Source organism: Kogia breviceps, chromosome 2, assembly GCF_026419965.1.
Source record: "Kogia breviceps isolate mKogBre1 chromosome 2, mKogBre1 haplotype 1, whole genome shotgun sequence".
NCBI classification, from domain to species: Eukaryota; Metazoa; Chordata; class Mammalia; order Artiodactyla; family Physeteridae; genus Kogia; species Kogia breviceps.
The window spans coordinates 167,242,124-167,257,551 of record NC_081311.1 but is presented as its reverse complement, the minus strand read 5'-3'; the positions used below and the strand labels follow the sequence as shown (position 1 = coordinate 167,257,551).

At 33.5% G+C, this 15,428-nt stretch overlaps 1 protein-coding gene across 5 annotated transcripts in view; it reads right to left on the bottom strand.

The window, feature by feature from the left end:
* Window positions 1–15,428, bottom strand: part of SGO2 (shugoshin 2) — a 47,288-nt gene that overhangs the window by 11,622 nt on the left and 20,238 nt on the right. For 4 of the 5 annotated variants that reach the window (XM_067027541.1, XM_067027540.1, XM_067027545.1 and 1 more), the window contains exons 2-6: window positions 14,788–14,922; window positions 12,668–12,843; window positions 11,664–11,741; window positions 10,854–10,939; window positions 1,668–1,876 (exon numbers count right to left, since the gene is read on the bottom strand). In XM_067027541.1, the coding sequence (XP_066883642.1) occupies window positions 1,668–1,876; window positions 10,854–10,939; window positions 11,664–11,741; window positions 12,668–12,843; window positions 14,788–14,920 (682 nt within the window). In that variant the 5' untranslated portion in view covers window positions 14,921–14,922. The remainder of the gene's footprint in view (window positions 1–1,667; window positions 1,877–10,853; window positions 10,940–11,663; window positions 11,742–12,667; window positions 12,844–14,787; window positions 14,923–15,428) is intronic. The other variant, XM_067027543.1, reaches the window with a different exon arrangement.

Genomic DNA, 15,428 nt, shown 5'->3' with positions numbered 1-15,428 from the left:
GAATTTATTATTTTAAACAAATGAGATTAGGAATCAAACTGTTTCAGAGAAAGGATTTTTTACAATGTGTTCTTTTCAGATTCTAATATTATGAAGAATCTATGCTGATAAAAAATAAAGTAGGGGACTTCCCTGGTGGTCCAGTGGTTAAGAATCTGCCTTTCAATGCAGGGGATCAGAGTTCAATCCCTGGTCAGAGAACTAAGATCCCACATGCTGTGGGGCAACTAACCCTACGCGCTGCAACTACTGAGCAAGTGGGCCACAACGAGAAAGCCCACGTGCTGCAACTACAGAGCCCACACACTCTGGAGCCCACACGCCACAACTACACAGCCCACACACTCTGGAGCCTGTGTGCCACAACTAGAGAGAAGCCCGTGTGCCACAGCAGAGGATCCCACATGTTGCAATGAAGATCCCGCGTGCTGCAACTAAGGCCCGACACAGCTAAAAATTAAAAAATAAATAAATATTTAATAAATAAAGTAGAACTGAATGGAGTAGTCATAAGTCACATTTTACATTTCTATGTACAGAAAATATATACTGGGAATTCACTCTGCCTTGGCCTCAGCAGTAGAGTGGAGAATAGCCAACAATAGAGCCATTAACATTAACATATGTTTCTAAGTGAGAGGAGTCTGGAGTAACAGTGATAACTCTGATAAGGATTACTATCAAAATGTTATCAGCAGGTAGCTAAAGTTTATAAAAATTATATATACACAGTCATATACCTTTTAAAAAGGAAAAATAATTCAAACTCCAAATTCAATATAGTTATGGTTCCATATCCCAATCTGAAATTCTACGTCAAATACATAAGCCAGACTACACCACAGGATTATTATCTTAAAATACCATAAAATTAAAATGTAAGTGTCATCACTTTTTCTTGCTCAACCATCACCTAGGCTCAAGTTCTTGCTTTATCACCAATTGGTTATGATCTTGAAAAAGTCACTACACTTATCTAGAACCTCAATTTTTATATCTATGAAAAAGAGAAGATATAACTAAATAATATATCATGTCTTTCAATTCATAAGCTAAGATACCAAGTAAACCTCTTTAGGCCAGCTCACTTCTAAATACTGTTTCCAGAGTAGTAGTATTAGGCCACTGTAGACCTGACATTTGTTGGCATATTTATTTTTTGGCTGCATTGGGTCTTCATTGCTGCGCACGGGCTTTCTCTAGTTGCGGCGAGCGGGGGCTACTCTTCGTTGCGGTGCATGGGTTTCTCATTGCAGTGGCTTCTCCTGTTGTGGAGCACAGGCTCTAGGTGCACAGACTTCAGTAGCTGTGGCACACAGGCTCAGTAGTTGTGGCTCACAGGCTCTAGAGCGCAGGCTCAGTAGTTGTGGTGCATGGGCTTAGTTGCTCCATGGCATGTGGGATCTTCCTGGACCAGGGACTGAACCCATGCCCCCTGCATTGGCAGGCAGATTCTTAACCACTGCACCACCAGGGAAGTCCTGGCATATTTACTTTTAAACTAATTTTTTTCACCAGAAATTTTAAATAGTAGAAGTTAGGAAATCTGTAACATAAGAAGTCTAACTTATTAACTGTTTATACGTGATGGCCCCCAAGAAGAAAATCCAATGAATGTTAACTATTTAATACTGACACTCAAAATGAATTAAAAAAAAAAATCTCACCTTTGGGAAGTATATCAACAATAGAAGAAATGTGTTTTGAATCATTTACACCACAAACATTCTGATCATTTTCTTTAAGAAATAACAATTCCAAGTTATGCTGAGTTGATACCAAAGAGGGGCTATCAGGTGATGTCTTTGACATGATATTGTCACACTGCATTTTCTGTTTATCTTCATCATCATCATCATTTGAAGTTAATGGAACCCTATGAGCAAGTAAGAATGAATGAGGAATTTTGTATTTTACAAAAATTATTTAGAAAATTACATGGATAGTTCTTTCTATATTCCATTTATTTAAGATCCAACTACAAACCCACCCTGATACCATTTCGTGTTCAATGAAGGCAATTATACCATTTTTTTTTTAAATTATACCATTTTGTGTTCAATGAAGGCAATTATACCATTTTGTGTTCAATGAAGGTAGGAAATAGGTAGTGTCTAATAGTATAGAGGAGTAAAACAGGAATGCTTCTTATCCCCTTATCTCCAGTGACTCCAAAAGGAGATAAATGATATAATCACTGGTTGGGCTATTAGGACAATAATATTAATGAAATGAATAAAGTTCAAACATACTTATAAATATTCGTGTATAATATTTATAATTTTCCAGTAATTAATTCTATGGAAAAGTCAAAACTATTCCTCTGGTTTCAAACAAGTACAATTGGTATGTAAATTTTTGTGTGTAATAAAGTCTGCTGTGTTTCAAAAAGGTATCCATGTAAACTAAAGCCATATTCCTAGAGTAGTTAAATCTATGGGGGAAAAAGAAATCTATGGAAATAGACAAAATGACCTTTTTGAATTCAAAGAAGAAAGAGTAATATGCTCCAATGATAAGGATTTTGCTTTGTATGCCAAACAAATCATAGATATTTAAAAATTATGATAATGATAAAAATAAATACTAGAAAATATTTGTTAAAAATTTAAAGCCACCTATTAGTAGAATAGCCATTGGGAGGAAATGTCTATACCACTTGAAAAAACAGGTAAGCAAAAATTGTTTATTTCACAGAGGAAAGGTTCTGCTTCAGGTAATGGCCAAATAGCTACTATTGAATCAACCTTATCAAACATAATGACTATAAATTCTGGATAAAATATTTAAAAAACAACTACCCGAAGTCACTGGAGAGTGAATAAAAAGCAACTAGATACAGAAGAGGGGTTGGCACTTAGAAAAAGGGTGAGCTTCTCACTGTTTACAAACCTCAGTCAGTGCCACATTTTCTAGAAGTTAGAAATCCAGTCTTACTATTATTAGTTCAAGGTCAGAATTCAGGGCAACTACAACTGCTGTAAAGTGTGTGTGATGGGAGAAATAACAGAAAAAGTAGACAGGGAAGCCCCAAATTTTGTGCATAAACTCTCTCCAAATCTCTAGCTCATTCCTGAATCACATATATGAGAAAGATTCCAAGCGGCCCAGCTAAGGATTATAGAACTGAAATGAGATTTCATATGTTGTTCATCACAGGAAAGTAATAACAAGTCTGAGTTCAGATAAGGTAACTATCTACTAAAATAAAACATCAAACTTGTTGGAGGAATATACCTGAATCCAGATTTTCTACAACATAGGAGTCACAATGTTGAGGGTACAATCCAATATTATTCAATATATGAAGCAACAGAAAAACATGATTCAAACTCAAGAGAAAAAGATAATCAACAGAGAATGATCCAAATAAATAAATGGCCAATAAGCACAAGAAAACATGCTCAGTATCATCAGTCACCCAAAAAATCCAAATCAAAACCACAGTGAGATACCATTTCATATCCACTAGGATGGCTATAATCAAGAGGATAGATAATAACAAGTGTTAGTGAGGATATAGAGAAACTGGAACCCTAATACTTTGCTGATGGGAATGTAGAACAGTACAGCACCTTTGGAAAACAGTTTGCCAATTCTTCCAAAAGTTAAACATAGAGTTATATGATCCAGCAATTCCACTGGTAAGGGTACACCCAAGAAAGTGAAAAATATGTCCACACAACAACTTTTATATGGATATTCATAGTACCAATACTCATTTACAGCCTAAAAGTGGAAACAGCACAAATGCTCATTAACAGATAAATGGATAAACAAAACGTAGTTTATCCATACCATAGAATATTAACCAGTCATTAAAAGGAATGAAATACTAATACATGTTATAATATGGATGAAACTTGAAAATGTTATGCCAAGTGAAAGAAGCCAGACATAAAAGGCGACATACTGTGTGATTCCATTCATACGAATATCCAAAATAGACAATCCATAGAGACAGTAAGTGGATTAGTGGTTGCTGGGGGCTGGGGAAGAAGAGATGAGAAATGACTACTAATAGATATAGGTTTTCTTTTTGGAGTGATGAAAATATTCTGGAATTGGAGAGTGGTGAATGTTGTACAACTTTGTGAATATATTAAAAACCACTGTATTGTATACTTTAAAAATAAACTTCATATTATGAGAAATTTTATGTTATGTGAACTATATCTCAATATTTAAAAAAGGAAATAATAAGGTGCAGACACCAAAGAAATATGAAACCAAAAAAAAAATTGAGGAAAAAAAAACCAATGAAACCAAAAGCTGAGTTTTTTTAAGAGATCCATCAAATTGACAATACTCTAACTAGTTTGATCAAACTTTACTGTCTAGATGAAATGGATAATTTTCTAAAAAGACAAATATTTTCTAAGTTGACCTGAAAAGAACAGAAAATCTGAAAAGCCCTCCATATCTATCTAAGAAATGAAATTAATAATTAAAAACTCCAGACCCACTTCTCTTATGAATTCTCTCAAATACTTAAGGAAGAAATACCAATTGTACAATTTTTTTCAGAAAATGGAGGAAGAGAGAATGCTTATCTCATTTTACAAAGGCAGCATAACCATTATCAAAACCTATCAAATATATAATAAGAAAATTATAGACCAATATTCCTTATGAAAATAAGTACAAAATTCTTTAAGTAATTATTAGCAAATCAAATCCATCAACACACAGAAAGAATAATACACCATTATTATACACCATGACCAAGTGGAATTTATTCTAGGAATGTAAAGTTGGTTTAACATAAAAAAAATCAAAGTAACATTAATAGAACAAAGGAGAAAAGTTATGATTCTCTCCACAGATACAGAAAAAACAAATTTGACAAAATTCAATACAAATTCATTATTAAAACTCTCAGCAAACCGGAATAAAAAGGAATTTCTTCAACTTGCAGAAATGGTGCCAACTTTTCAATAGTAAAGACAGAAGCCAGAAGACAATGAAACCTTTAAATTGCTAAAATTTAATAACCTAAAGTTTTATAATTGTAAACATAATCTTTAAAAATGAAAGTGATATGAATATGTTTCCAGAAAAATAAAAACTGAGTGGATGCATTGCTAGTACCTGCACTAAATAATAAAGGATTTCTTCAGGCAGAAGGAAAATTATCTCAGAAGGAAATAAAATGCAAGAAGCTTATTTGTGGGCTTCCCTGGTGGCGCAGTGGTTGAGAGTCCACCTGCTGATGCAGGGAACACGGGTTTGTGCCCCGGTCTGGGAGGATCCCACATGCCGCAGAGTATTATATAATCAGTATTAGGGTATAATAAATCAAGGATGAGTGTTGCTATCATTAGGGTCATCATACAGGAATAGAAGTTAATAGACAAGGAAAATTAAATTATGAAAAATATTTTATTTCAAGTGAAATAAAGGAGAGAAAAAAGGAACATAAAACAGGTGGTTTGGGCTTCCCTGGTGGCACAGTGGTTGAGGGTCTGCCTGCCGATTCAGGGGACGCGGGTTTGTACCCTGGTCCGGGAGATCCCACGTGCCGTGGAGCGGCTGAGCCCGTGAGCCATGGCTGCTGGGCCTGCACGTCCGGAGCCTGTGCTCTGCAACAGGAGATGCTGCGACAGTGAGAGGCCCGCGTACCGCAAAAAAAAAAAAAAGAAAGGTAGCTCAAATAGAAAATAACTAGATGGCAGATATAAATCCAACTCTCTCAGGAATTATATTAAATTGTAAACATAACAGCTATTCTAATTAAAAGAGATGATATTACATTAAATTCATTTTTTAAAAAAGGTAAACCTACATGCATTTTAAATATAACAGAGAGTTTGAAAGTATAGAAAAGGATATACCATGGCAATGTTATATCAGATAAGTAGACTTTAAAGCAGTATTATTTCCAGAAATATTTCATATTGATAAAACAATTTATCAGGAAAACAAATCAATCCAAATTTATATGCATCTAGTAACAACTTTAAAATATATAAAGCAAAAAACTGACAGAACTAAAAGGAGAAATAGATAAATCCATAACCACAGTGGTAGACTTTAATGCACTTCTCTCAACAGCTGATAAACAGACAAGAGAAGCAGGAAGGATATGGAAAGTCTGAACAACATCATCAGCAAACCTGACATAAATAAAATACTGCATCCAACAGCCACAAAATACACATTCTTTCCATGTGTACCAAAAATATTTACCAAATTAGACCAAACTGTGTTCTAATGCAAGTCTCAATAAATTTAAAACGACTAAAAGCACTTGAACTATATTCTGTAATCACAAAGGAATTAAATTAGAAACCAACAAAAAGTAATTAGAAGAAAACACCCAGCTGCTTGGAGATTAAATAATCTTCTAAATGATCCATGAGTCAAACAATGTATCTGAACCGAAGGTAATAAATACTTTGAAATTAAGGATACAGCTTATCAAAAAATGTGGGATGCAGCTAAAGGAGAAAAATAGCCTTAAATGTAGGCAGCTATGCACCAACAACTTCATATTTTTGAAAAGGCTTAAAAACAATAATCTAAACCATTTTAAGAAACAAATAATTACAGCAATAATAAAACTTTTAAATTGAAAAGATAAACACAACACTGTAAATCAACTATACTTCAATAAAATTTAAAAAAAGAAGAGATAAGAAGCAGCATAAATGCAATAGAAAATAAATATACTAAAAGAAGGATCAACATAACCTCAAAGATGATTCATCTATGCAAAGATGATAACATTGATAAATCTCTAGGGCAAAACTAATCAAGAAAAAAGTGAGAAAAAACAAATAACCAATATTGAGAAAGAAAAAGAGATCATATGTACCCTACAGCAGACATTAAATGTGTAACTAAAGCTATTCTGAATGATTATATGCCAACAATTTGATAGTTTAAATGAAATGGACAAATCTTTTTAAAAATTAACAAACCTGACAAAAGAAAAAATAGAAAAGCTGAATATTCTTACATCTATTAAAATGGGATGTTATCAAAAATATTTCCACAAAAAAACTTCAGGTCCAGATAACTTCTCCCAAATATTTAAAGAAAAATATTTTTTTTACACAAATACTTCCAGAAAATAGAAAGAGGGGTATCTATCAATTCACTTACTATGACCAGTATAATATAAATATCAAAACTTGACAAAATAGGGCTTCCCTGGTGGCGCAGTGGTTGAGAATCCGCCTGCCGATGCATGGGTCACGGGTTCGTGCCCTGGTCCGGGAAGATCCCACATGCCACAGAGCGGCTGGGCCCGTGAGCCATGGCTGCTGAGCCTGCGTGTCCGGAGCCTGTGCTCCGCAACAGGAGAGGCCACGACAGTGAGAGGCCCGCGTACCACAAAAAAAACAAAAAAACAAAAAAAAACTTGACAAAATATATTATAATAAAGGAAAATTATACATCATCTTCATTATTAAAATACATGCAAAAATCCTTTAAAGGATTAGCAAAATAAATTTAGTGATATATATCAAAGGGATATATCATCAGGAGCAATTCATTTCAGGATTGTAAGTGATTTAACATTAAAAATATCAATTATAATTCATTACCTTAGTAGAAAAAAATATAAAAAATTCATTATATTAATAGAAAAAAAGAGAAAAATATTATCTTCTCAATAGTGACAGAAAAAGCATTTGATAAAATCCAACAGTCATTGATGAAAAAACTCTCAGCAAACTAGGAGTACAATGGAACTACTTTAATCTGATAAGGAGAATCTATAAAAACCTAAGAGCAAACATATTAAATAATGGGAATACAATAAGAGTACCCACTGTTAGTACTTTTATTCATTACTGAACAAGACATAATCAGTCCAACAAGGTAAGAAACAAAAGATAAAAGGCCTATAAACTGGAGAGGCAGGTGAAGGGAAAACTGTTCTTATTTACAAATAATAAAATTCTATTAATAGAAAATTTTTTAAAAACTATGGATAAACTATTAAAATTAATAGCAATGTCAATGTAAACAAGGTCAATATTCAAAAATTAGTTGTATTTCTATATATTATCATCAAAAAGAAAAAGAAAATTTGAAAACTATCAAGAATAGCACTAAAAACATCAAATAAGTAGGAATAAATGTAAGATGTGCAATAAATGTATTCTAAAAGCTCTGAAACTACATACATAATATCTAAAAAGTGATATACCATAGTCATGGATGAAACACTCAATTTTATAAAGTGTCAATTTTCCCCAAACTGAACTACATTCTACATAATCCCAATCAAAGTTCCAGGGGTGTGTGTGTGAGTGTGTGTGTGTGTGAGTGTGTGTGTGTGTGTGAGTGTGTGTGTGTGTGTAAACTAACAAGCTGATTCTAAAATTCACATGGAAATGCAAAAGGCCAAGAGTGGCCAATTAATATATATTTTTAAAGCATAAATAACTAAAATAGAGATTCAAACTATCAAATATTGAGACTTGTTATAAAGCTAGTAATTAAGATAGTGTGGTTTTGACAAAAAGACTTACGTAATAGAATAGTGAGTTCAGAAATAGACCCATACATATCCAGTCACTTAATTTTTTATACAGATGACACTGCAATGAGGTGGGGAAAGGATGGTCTTTTCGATAGATGGTTCAAGGTCAACAGGATTTCCACACTAAAAAAATAAATGACTCTTCTCTCACATCATACCCCAAATTCTAGGTAGACTGAAGATCTAAACATGAAAGGGAAAATAATAAAGCTTTAAAAGAAAACATACATAGGAGAACACGTCATGACCTTGAAATTGGTAAAGGCTTTCTTAAAACACAAAGAAAGCATAACCATAAGAAGGAGGGGGACAAATAGATATAGATATGTAAATTGGGTTCATCCAAAGATACCATTAAGAGAGGAAAGAGGCAAGCCACAGAGTAACAGACATTTGTATGCACAAAGAATTTATACAGAATGTATAGAAAGAACTCCTACAAATCTGCAAAAAAAAAAAAAAAAAAAAGATAACCTGAAAGAAAAGAAACATATAAACATATAAACAGATGCCTAACTTCATTAAGTATCGGGAAATTAAAACTTCAGCGTAATACCTCTACACCCCATATGGCTAAAATGAAAAAGACAGACAATAATAAGTGTTTTTGGAGATACAGAACAACAGGAATTCTCATATATTGCTGTTAGAAATGTAAACTGGCATAATCCCTTTAGAAAACTGTTTAGCAGTTCCTTCCAAAGCCAAATACATGTAAACCCAGCAATTCTACTCCTAAGTATATACCCAACAGAAATGTACACATATATTAATCAAAAGGCAGATACAAGGTAGAATTATTTATAATAGACCAAACCTAGAAAAAAAACCTAAAAACAGAAGGATGGATAAATTATAGAATAATCATACAATGGAATACTACACAGCAATGAGAATGACTGATCTACAACTACATAGGACAATATGGATGAAATCTCACGAACACAATGTTGAGTTAAAGAAGCCAGAGACCAAAATCATACATCCTGTATGATTTCATTATAGGAAATTCAAAACTAGGCAAAATTAATGAATCTACAATGTTAGTAGTCAGGATAATATTTATCCTTGGGTGGGTGATGAGTAGTGACTGGCAAGGGGCACAAGGATATCTGAGGTACTGGTAATAATCTGTTTCTTGGTCTGGGTGTTGGCTATACCATATAGTGTTCACTGTGAAAAGTCACCATTCTCTAAAGATTTTTGTACTTTTCTAAAACGTACATTATATTTCAAACAAAAGTTTACTTAAAAAACAATAAAATTTTCTGGAGGGCAAGTTAACACTTGATTCATACATTTACATGAAATAATGCATGCATAATGACGGCCAAGATTGTCTTGAAAAAGAACTGAGCACCTACAAACAACAAAATGTACTATTTTAAAACTATATTAATTAAAATGTACAGGTGCAATGTGGCGCCAGTACAGAATAGACAAAACAATGAAACAAACTGGAATGAATAGAAAATGACACAGTGGATAAAAGAATTTTTTTTTACTATAGTACAGATACCACTTCAAAACATAAGTGCACTTTGTACACTTAAAAAATGCATTAAACCTATAATTTATGTAACAGAAAGAACATTGTCTAAAAGAGACAAGACAATTCTGATCAATGCTATTAATTCAGTGAGTCATTTTACCTCTCTGGACCTCAGTAATTGTCCTTAAAATTGATAGGTTTGAAATAGGGTATTTACTAAGATTATAATCAAATAATCAAGAAATGGGAATTTTGGTCAGGAGAATAGTAATGATGAAAGTTAATTTTAAAGTCTGAGTAGTATGCAAGATAATAAAGGTAGAAATAGTTATAAGATTTACCCAGCAGAAAACACGAGACCAGTGGTGACCTGGAGGAAAAGAAAGAACTGAAGAGTAGTAGGATTCTATAGATGACCTTGGTTATTGAATTGATGGGTAAGTTTCCTTGGAGCCCTAGAAATACAACCTGTAGCAAGATACCACAAACCATCTCATTTCTACCTTAACAGGCAACTACAGGTTGATGAAACCTGAACATTGCATAACACACAGAGATTATGTTGTATGAAAATCTAAGTATTCTGAACCAGTGTGTAATTCAAACCTATGTAACTCATGGTCTACCTGTGCCTCTTTCTTCTCTAGAAACTATGGGAAAGCTGAATATTATTTCAAAGTTTAAACTGAATTCTATTCGATTATATCTTCAATTTCTTTCACTGGTACAATATTGACAAGTGTTTCATTATTTATTTTTAAATGTTTTTCTGTTTCAAGGAAGCAAACCAAATAAAAACTTTTCGAAGTCCAATTCAGGTAAAAGTGCACCAGTCAGTATTTAGCCAAGTTTTGAAGCAATTACCTTGCAAATGGAAGACGCATCAATTTGCACTGTTTACTAACCCGTTTCTTCTTGCTACTTGGCAGATGAAAGGGACTCTGATGGAACTATTTTTGAAAAGGACATTTTGAAAGGACATTTTGAAAATGAAAATGAATGAAATTTCTAATCTCATTAGATCATATTTGCCATTAAAGTACCAAATTATACAAGGATATTAACAGTAATAGAACAATTCTTGTGTTTAGCCTTCAATAGTTTAATGAGAATAATGTGATGATAAGGTTAAACACAGTTCATCCTTAATCATGCCATCAAAGATAATCACTACTAATATTTTGGTATATAAACTCCCAAACTTTACTCTATGCCTATGAATAAATACACACATCTATACTCATGCATATACAATATTTCTACATATACATTTGACCCTTGAAGAACATGGGGATCTAGGATCTACCTCTATTTTTTTCCCCAATAGTTTTTCGATTGTGTCCATCTTTTTAAAAATAATACAAATTCTTCCCTAATTTGAAATACGACTTTTCTACTAATATCTTTAATGTTTTTGAGTCTGTTTTGTCTTGTGTTCCACAAGCTGTCTAATCCTGTGTTACTTTTAATTGAAAGCTAATTTTTATATAAAAATTTCAATAACCTATTATATCAAATAATAATGTGCTGTTAGACAATTAAAATTAATATTATCTCTATTCCTTGGTACAAAGTTTAAGATATGCATCTCTAACCTTGATGCTACTTAACTAATCTCAATTATCCTCAGTAATGCTAAAAATATTACACTATTTAGACACAAATTCTACTTACCTCAGAAAGAGTGCTCATTTCAATTGCAGTTATCAAGTTATTGTTCATGAGTGCTTCTATTTCTATAAGCTTCTTATTCTGAAATAAAGAAAGAGCCTTCTAATCAACTAAGATTTGGAGTTTGTTATACCATACATTTACAAATACCATCAGTTGAGAAGACTTAAAAAATAACAGATCACATTAGGTTAAAAAGGTGCTACACTGCATAGTTCAGACACAGACACATACGCACACGTTTTGAATGCTTTTGAGCTATCGATCATAAATTTTCCTACTTTTTTTTTTGGCAGCACCACGCAGCATGTGGGATCTTAGTTCCATGACCAGGGATCAAACTCAAGCTCCCTGCATTGGAAGCACAATGTCTTAGCCACTGAACCGCCAGGGAAGTCCCTTCCTACAGTTTTTAATCTTCTCATAATAATAATACATCATGTGGCAACTGAACACAGTTTGTCAGCCACAGGAATTTAACCTCCAAGGAGTATAGTAAGTCATTTTTCCATTTTAAATTAATTTCTACTCATTTTGGAGTTAGAGCTATAGCTGTAGCTGTCACCGAGCTAAGCACTCGCTTTTACTGCCCTGCTGTGGACAGAGTTGGAAGTTGGAAGGAAAAGCAAGGACTACAATCTTCATTCTACTTGGCTTGCAGCCAGTGGAATGTTGCCATTAAGAGAGAATACAAACACTCAGGGAACTTCCCTCCTTTCAATTCACTGGAGGAATTATGCCCATCTTCTTAAAATATATTAATGTATCAAGTTTTGCTTACAATAAGCAATCAAATGTTGATCAAGGTATTATATTAGTTTGCAGAGCCACAAGTACACATTTAGAATGTAGATTCAAGACACCTATTTTATTACCCATTAACAGTTTGTCCATTAACATGGCACACCCTTTCAATAATTTCTTTACATTAATTACAGGTTTGAAAAACATTTAGACCTTCTAAAATAATACAGTTTTAGAATTCGAACACAAAATAGTTTCCATACCAAATTATTTAGCTTTAGACGAAGAAATGTGTTCTCAAAATTCAGTTTCTCCACTTCTTTTTGCAATAGCATCTTTTCAGTTGTAATTCTTCGAGAATTCTCTTTCTCTCTGCTAAGAGCCTGAGCTAATGCCCTGTTGTTGTGTTTTAAAGAAATTTTGAAAATAGAAGAATTGTCTGTAAAAAAATTGTAAAAGTTAATATTGAACATCTTAATACATTTTCATATTCCTTAATAAAACTACTTTGGACAAAACATATTTCACTTTGTAAGTTTTAGCTGAAGTTAGAAAAGGAGAGCATGACAACACAGATGGAATTTTGAAAAAAATGTACCCAGAGTTTGGAGCTGAAGAAATAAAAGCTAGATAGAAGGTGAATAAGAGTTGTGAGAAATCCAGAATGTTTGTGAATACAGAGTTAGGAATAAGAGGACTCTAATATAGACACAGTATTCTAGATAATTAGATCAGTCACAAAAACTAAATCTTGATACTTGTTGCTCTGCCTTCCTTCCTACCCTTGACGAGGAGGTAGAATGGAGAAGCTGATCCCACAGCTCTAACTAAAGATGTCCTAGAGAAATTAGGGTAGCCAATCTGTGAAAATTTTAGAGCCAGTTTCTGTGGCTCCAGAACTGAACAAATTAATGCTCCCGAAGTCCATTTTTCAAAACCACAAGTAGAAAGGCAGCATACTTACTGTAATTTTGGACAGATCATCTAAACCCTGTGGGATCGTCTACCTCCACCTTAGATATCCTACCTCTTATTTCTAGGTATCTACTGCAATCTAAACTTGACCTCTTCTCTTTACAAGTACTATGTAAATATAATTTAAATCAGAATGCTTTCCCGTTGTTAGCAAAAGAAATTTAATTGTGAATTCCTTGGTAATGCTCACCTTACATATAGCGTTCCCTTAGTACACCTAAAGCATAATTATATTTTCATAATTTTGATTTACATGCCACTATTCAATAACACATCCCGTGGATTTAAAGTTATAGTATATGTAATATGTTTTATAATAGTAATATATATTTTTATGTAATAGTATTAATAGCTATAGTAATAGTAATGGTAATAATAGTTTATAATACTAATAATATTTTTTTAAATACTATCTAGATATCAAGAACCCCAAAATTTATGTCAGGGACAGCTTGGGCATCTAAAAAAACCAGTCCAAAAAGTACTTTATTTTTGGCACAAAGAAAGTAGATTCAGACAGCCACCTTTGATATCAAGTGGAAATAGACTAGAACCAGTTTAGGACTTCCAGAAGCTAAAGGTTAATAACATTTTCCTGTTGCACTCCTCAGACTCAGTGTATTCCTTCCTAGCAGTGGGCGTGCAATGGTCCTGCCAAAGAGAATAGGAAACTGCCACTATAGAAAGTGGTCTAATACAAAAAATGGTCCTAGAGACCTGGGTAGGAGCAACATTACGATTTAAAGATACTCAGGAGGCTGGGCTATTTCACAAGGCACAACTACTTTTCACACGTGTTGATCAACAGGAAACCTTCCCCAATCCTGCTAAGATGGAAATGAATCATTGAGATAATTTTCAGAAGTAATGACAATTTATTTGGGGGCGTTTCCCTGATTTTTTTTTTTTTTGCCTGACTTTTTTTTTTTTTTGCCTTCTGACGTCTTAGCTCCAGAATCCATGAAACACCATCTCCAAAGAGCTCAGTGCCCTCATGATGAGCTTTGGTTACATAAAATCACCCACTACAGCACACTATCTGGGCCAACCACCTCTAGATTACCCATCATCCAAATGCTGCAACATGTCAGAAGGACAATCCGTCACTTTTTTTTCAGCTCTTTTTCAGAAATGTCACGTTGGTATTTTCTTTGCAGTGTAGGAGGTAGCTGCCTTGGGCCACCCCAGTCTCACTGCTGAAAATTCAGCTGTCACCACTGACAGTAAATCTTCATAACCACCCAACTAACAGGAGTTGAAGGAGATAGGAAGAATTGAATAGAGAAAGTCTCATTTAACAAAATAGTCATTTTAGTCATTTTCTATACTTGAAAAAGTAACAAATACTATATCAATTCTCCAGAAAAAAGTAAAAATGTGAGTATACTTTAAGACTAATAACACTTACTTATTATTTTTGTTTTGATTTTTGAAGCAAGAGAAACATTCAACTTAGCAGCCTTTGAAATTCTTTTCTCTTTCACATGTCTTTTAATTCCTGAGGTAAAAAGTGAACCAGTTTCCATCACTGGGTACTCCATCACTGAAGTAAAAAAAGAAAGAAAGAAAGCAGGACATCACAGTACTGATTAATAAAGGGAAAAAGGATAACTGATAAATATATTCTAAGAAGTAAATCATGACTTAAATAATATACTTTGTATATAAGTATTTGCAGAACCCTTCATATAACATCTGAAAGTATGAATATAATCAAAAGTGGTTTAAAAGTAGAATCCTAAAAAGGTAAATGACTTTGTTTTTTCATTCAAACCTATATATCATTATATCTGCCTGCCAGGAGCTAGGCTAGGCACTGGGGACAAAAAACAGGATACAGCTGCATAGGAATGCATAGTCATGGAATGCACAGTCCAGTGTGGGCACAGACTCTATTGTGATACAAAGTAAGAAGTGTAACCTTAGAGACATGCGCAGAAGAGATATACCTAATCCTATGGGGACTGTTCCCACTTCATCCTTGGACATACACTCCATTTCTCTGCAGCCTTTACAGCAAAACTCCTTAAAAAAAATTGTCTATACTCA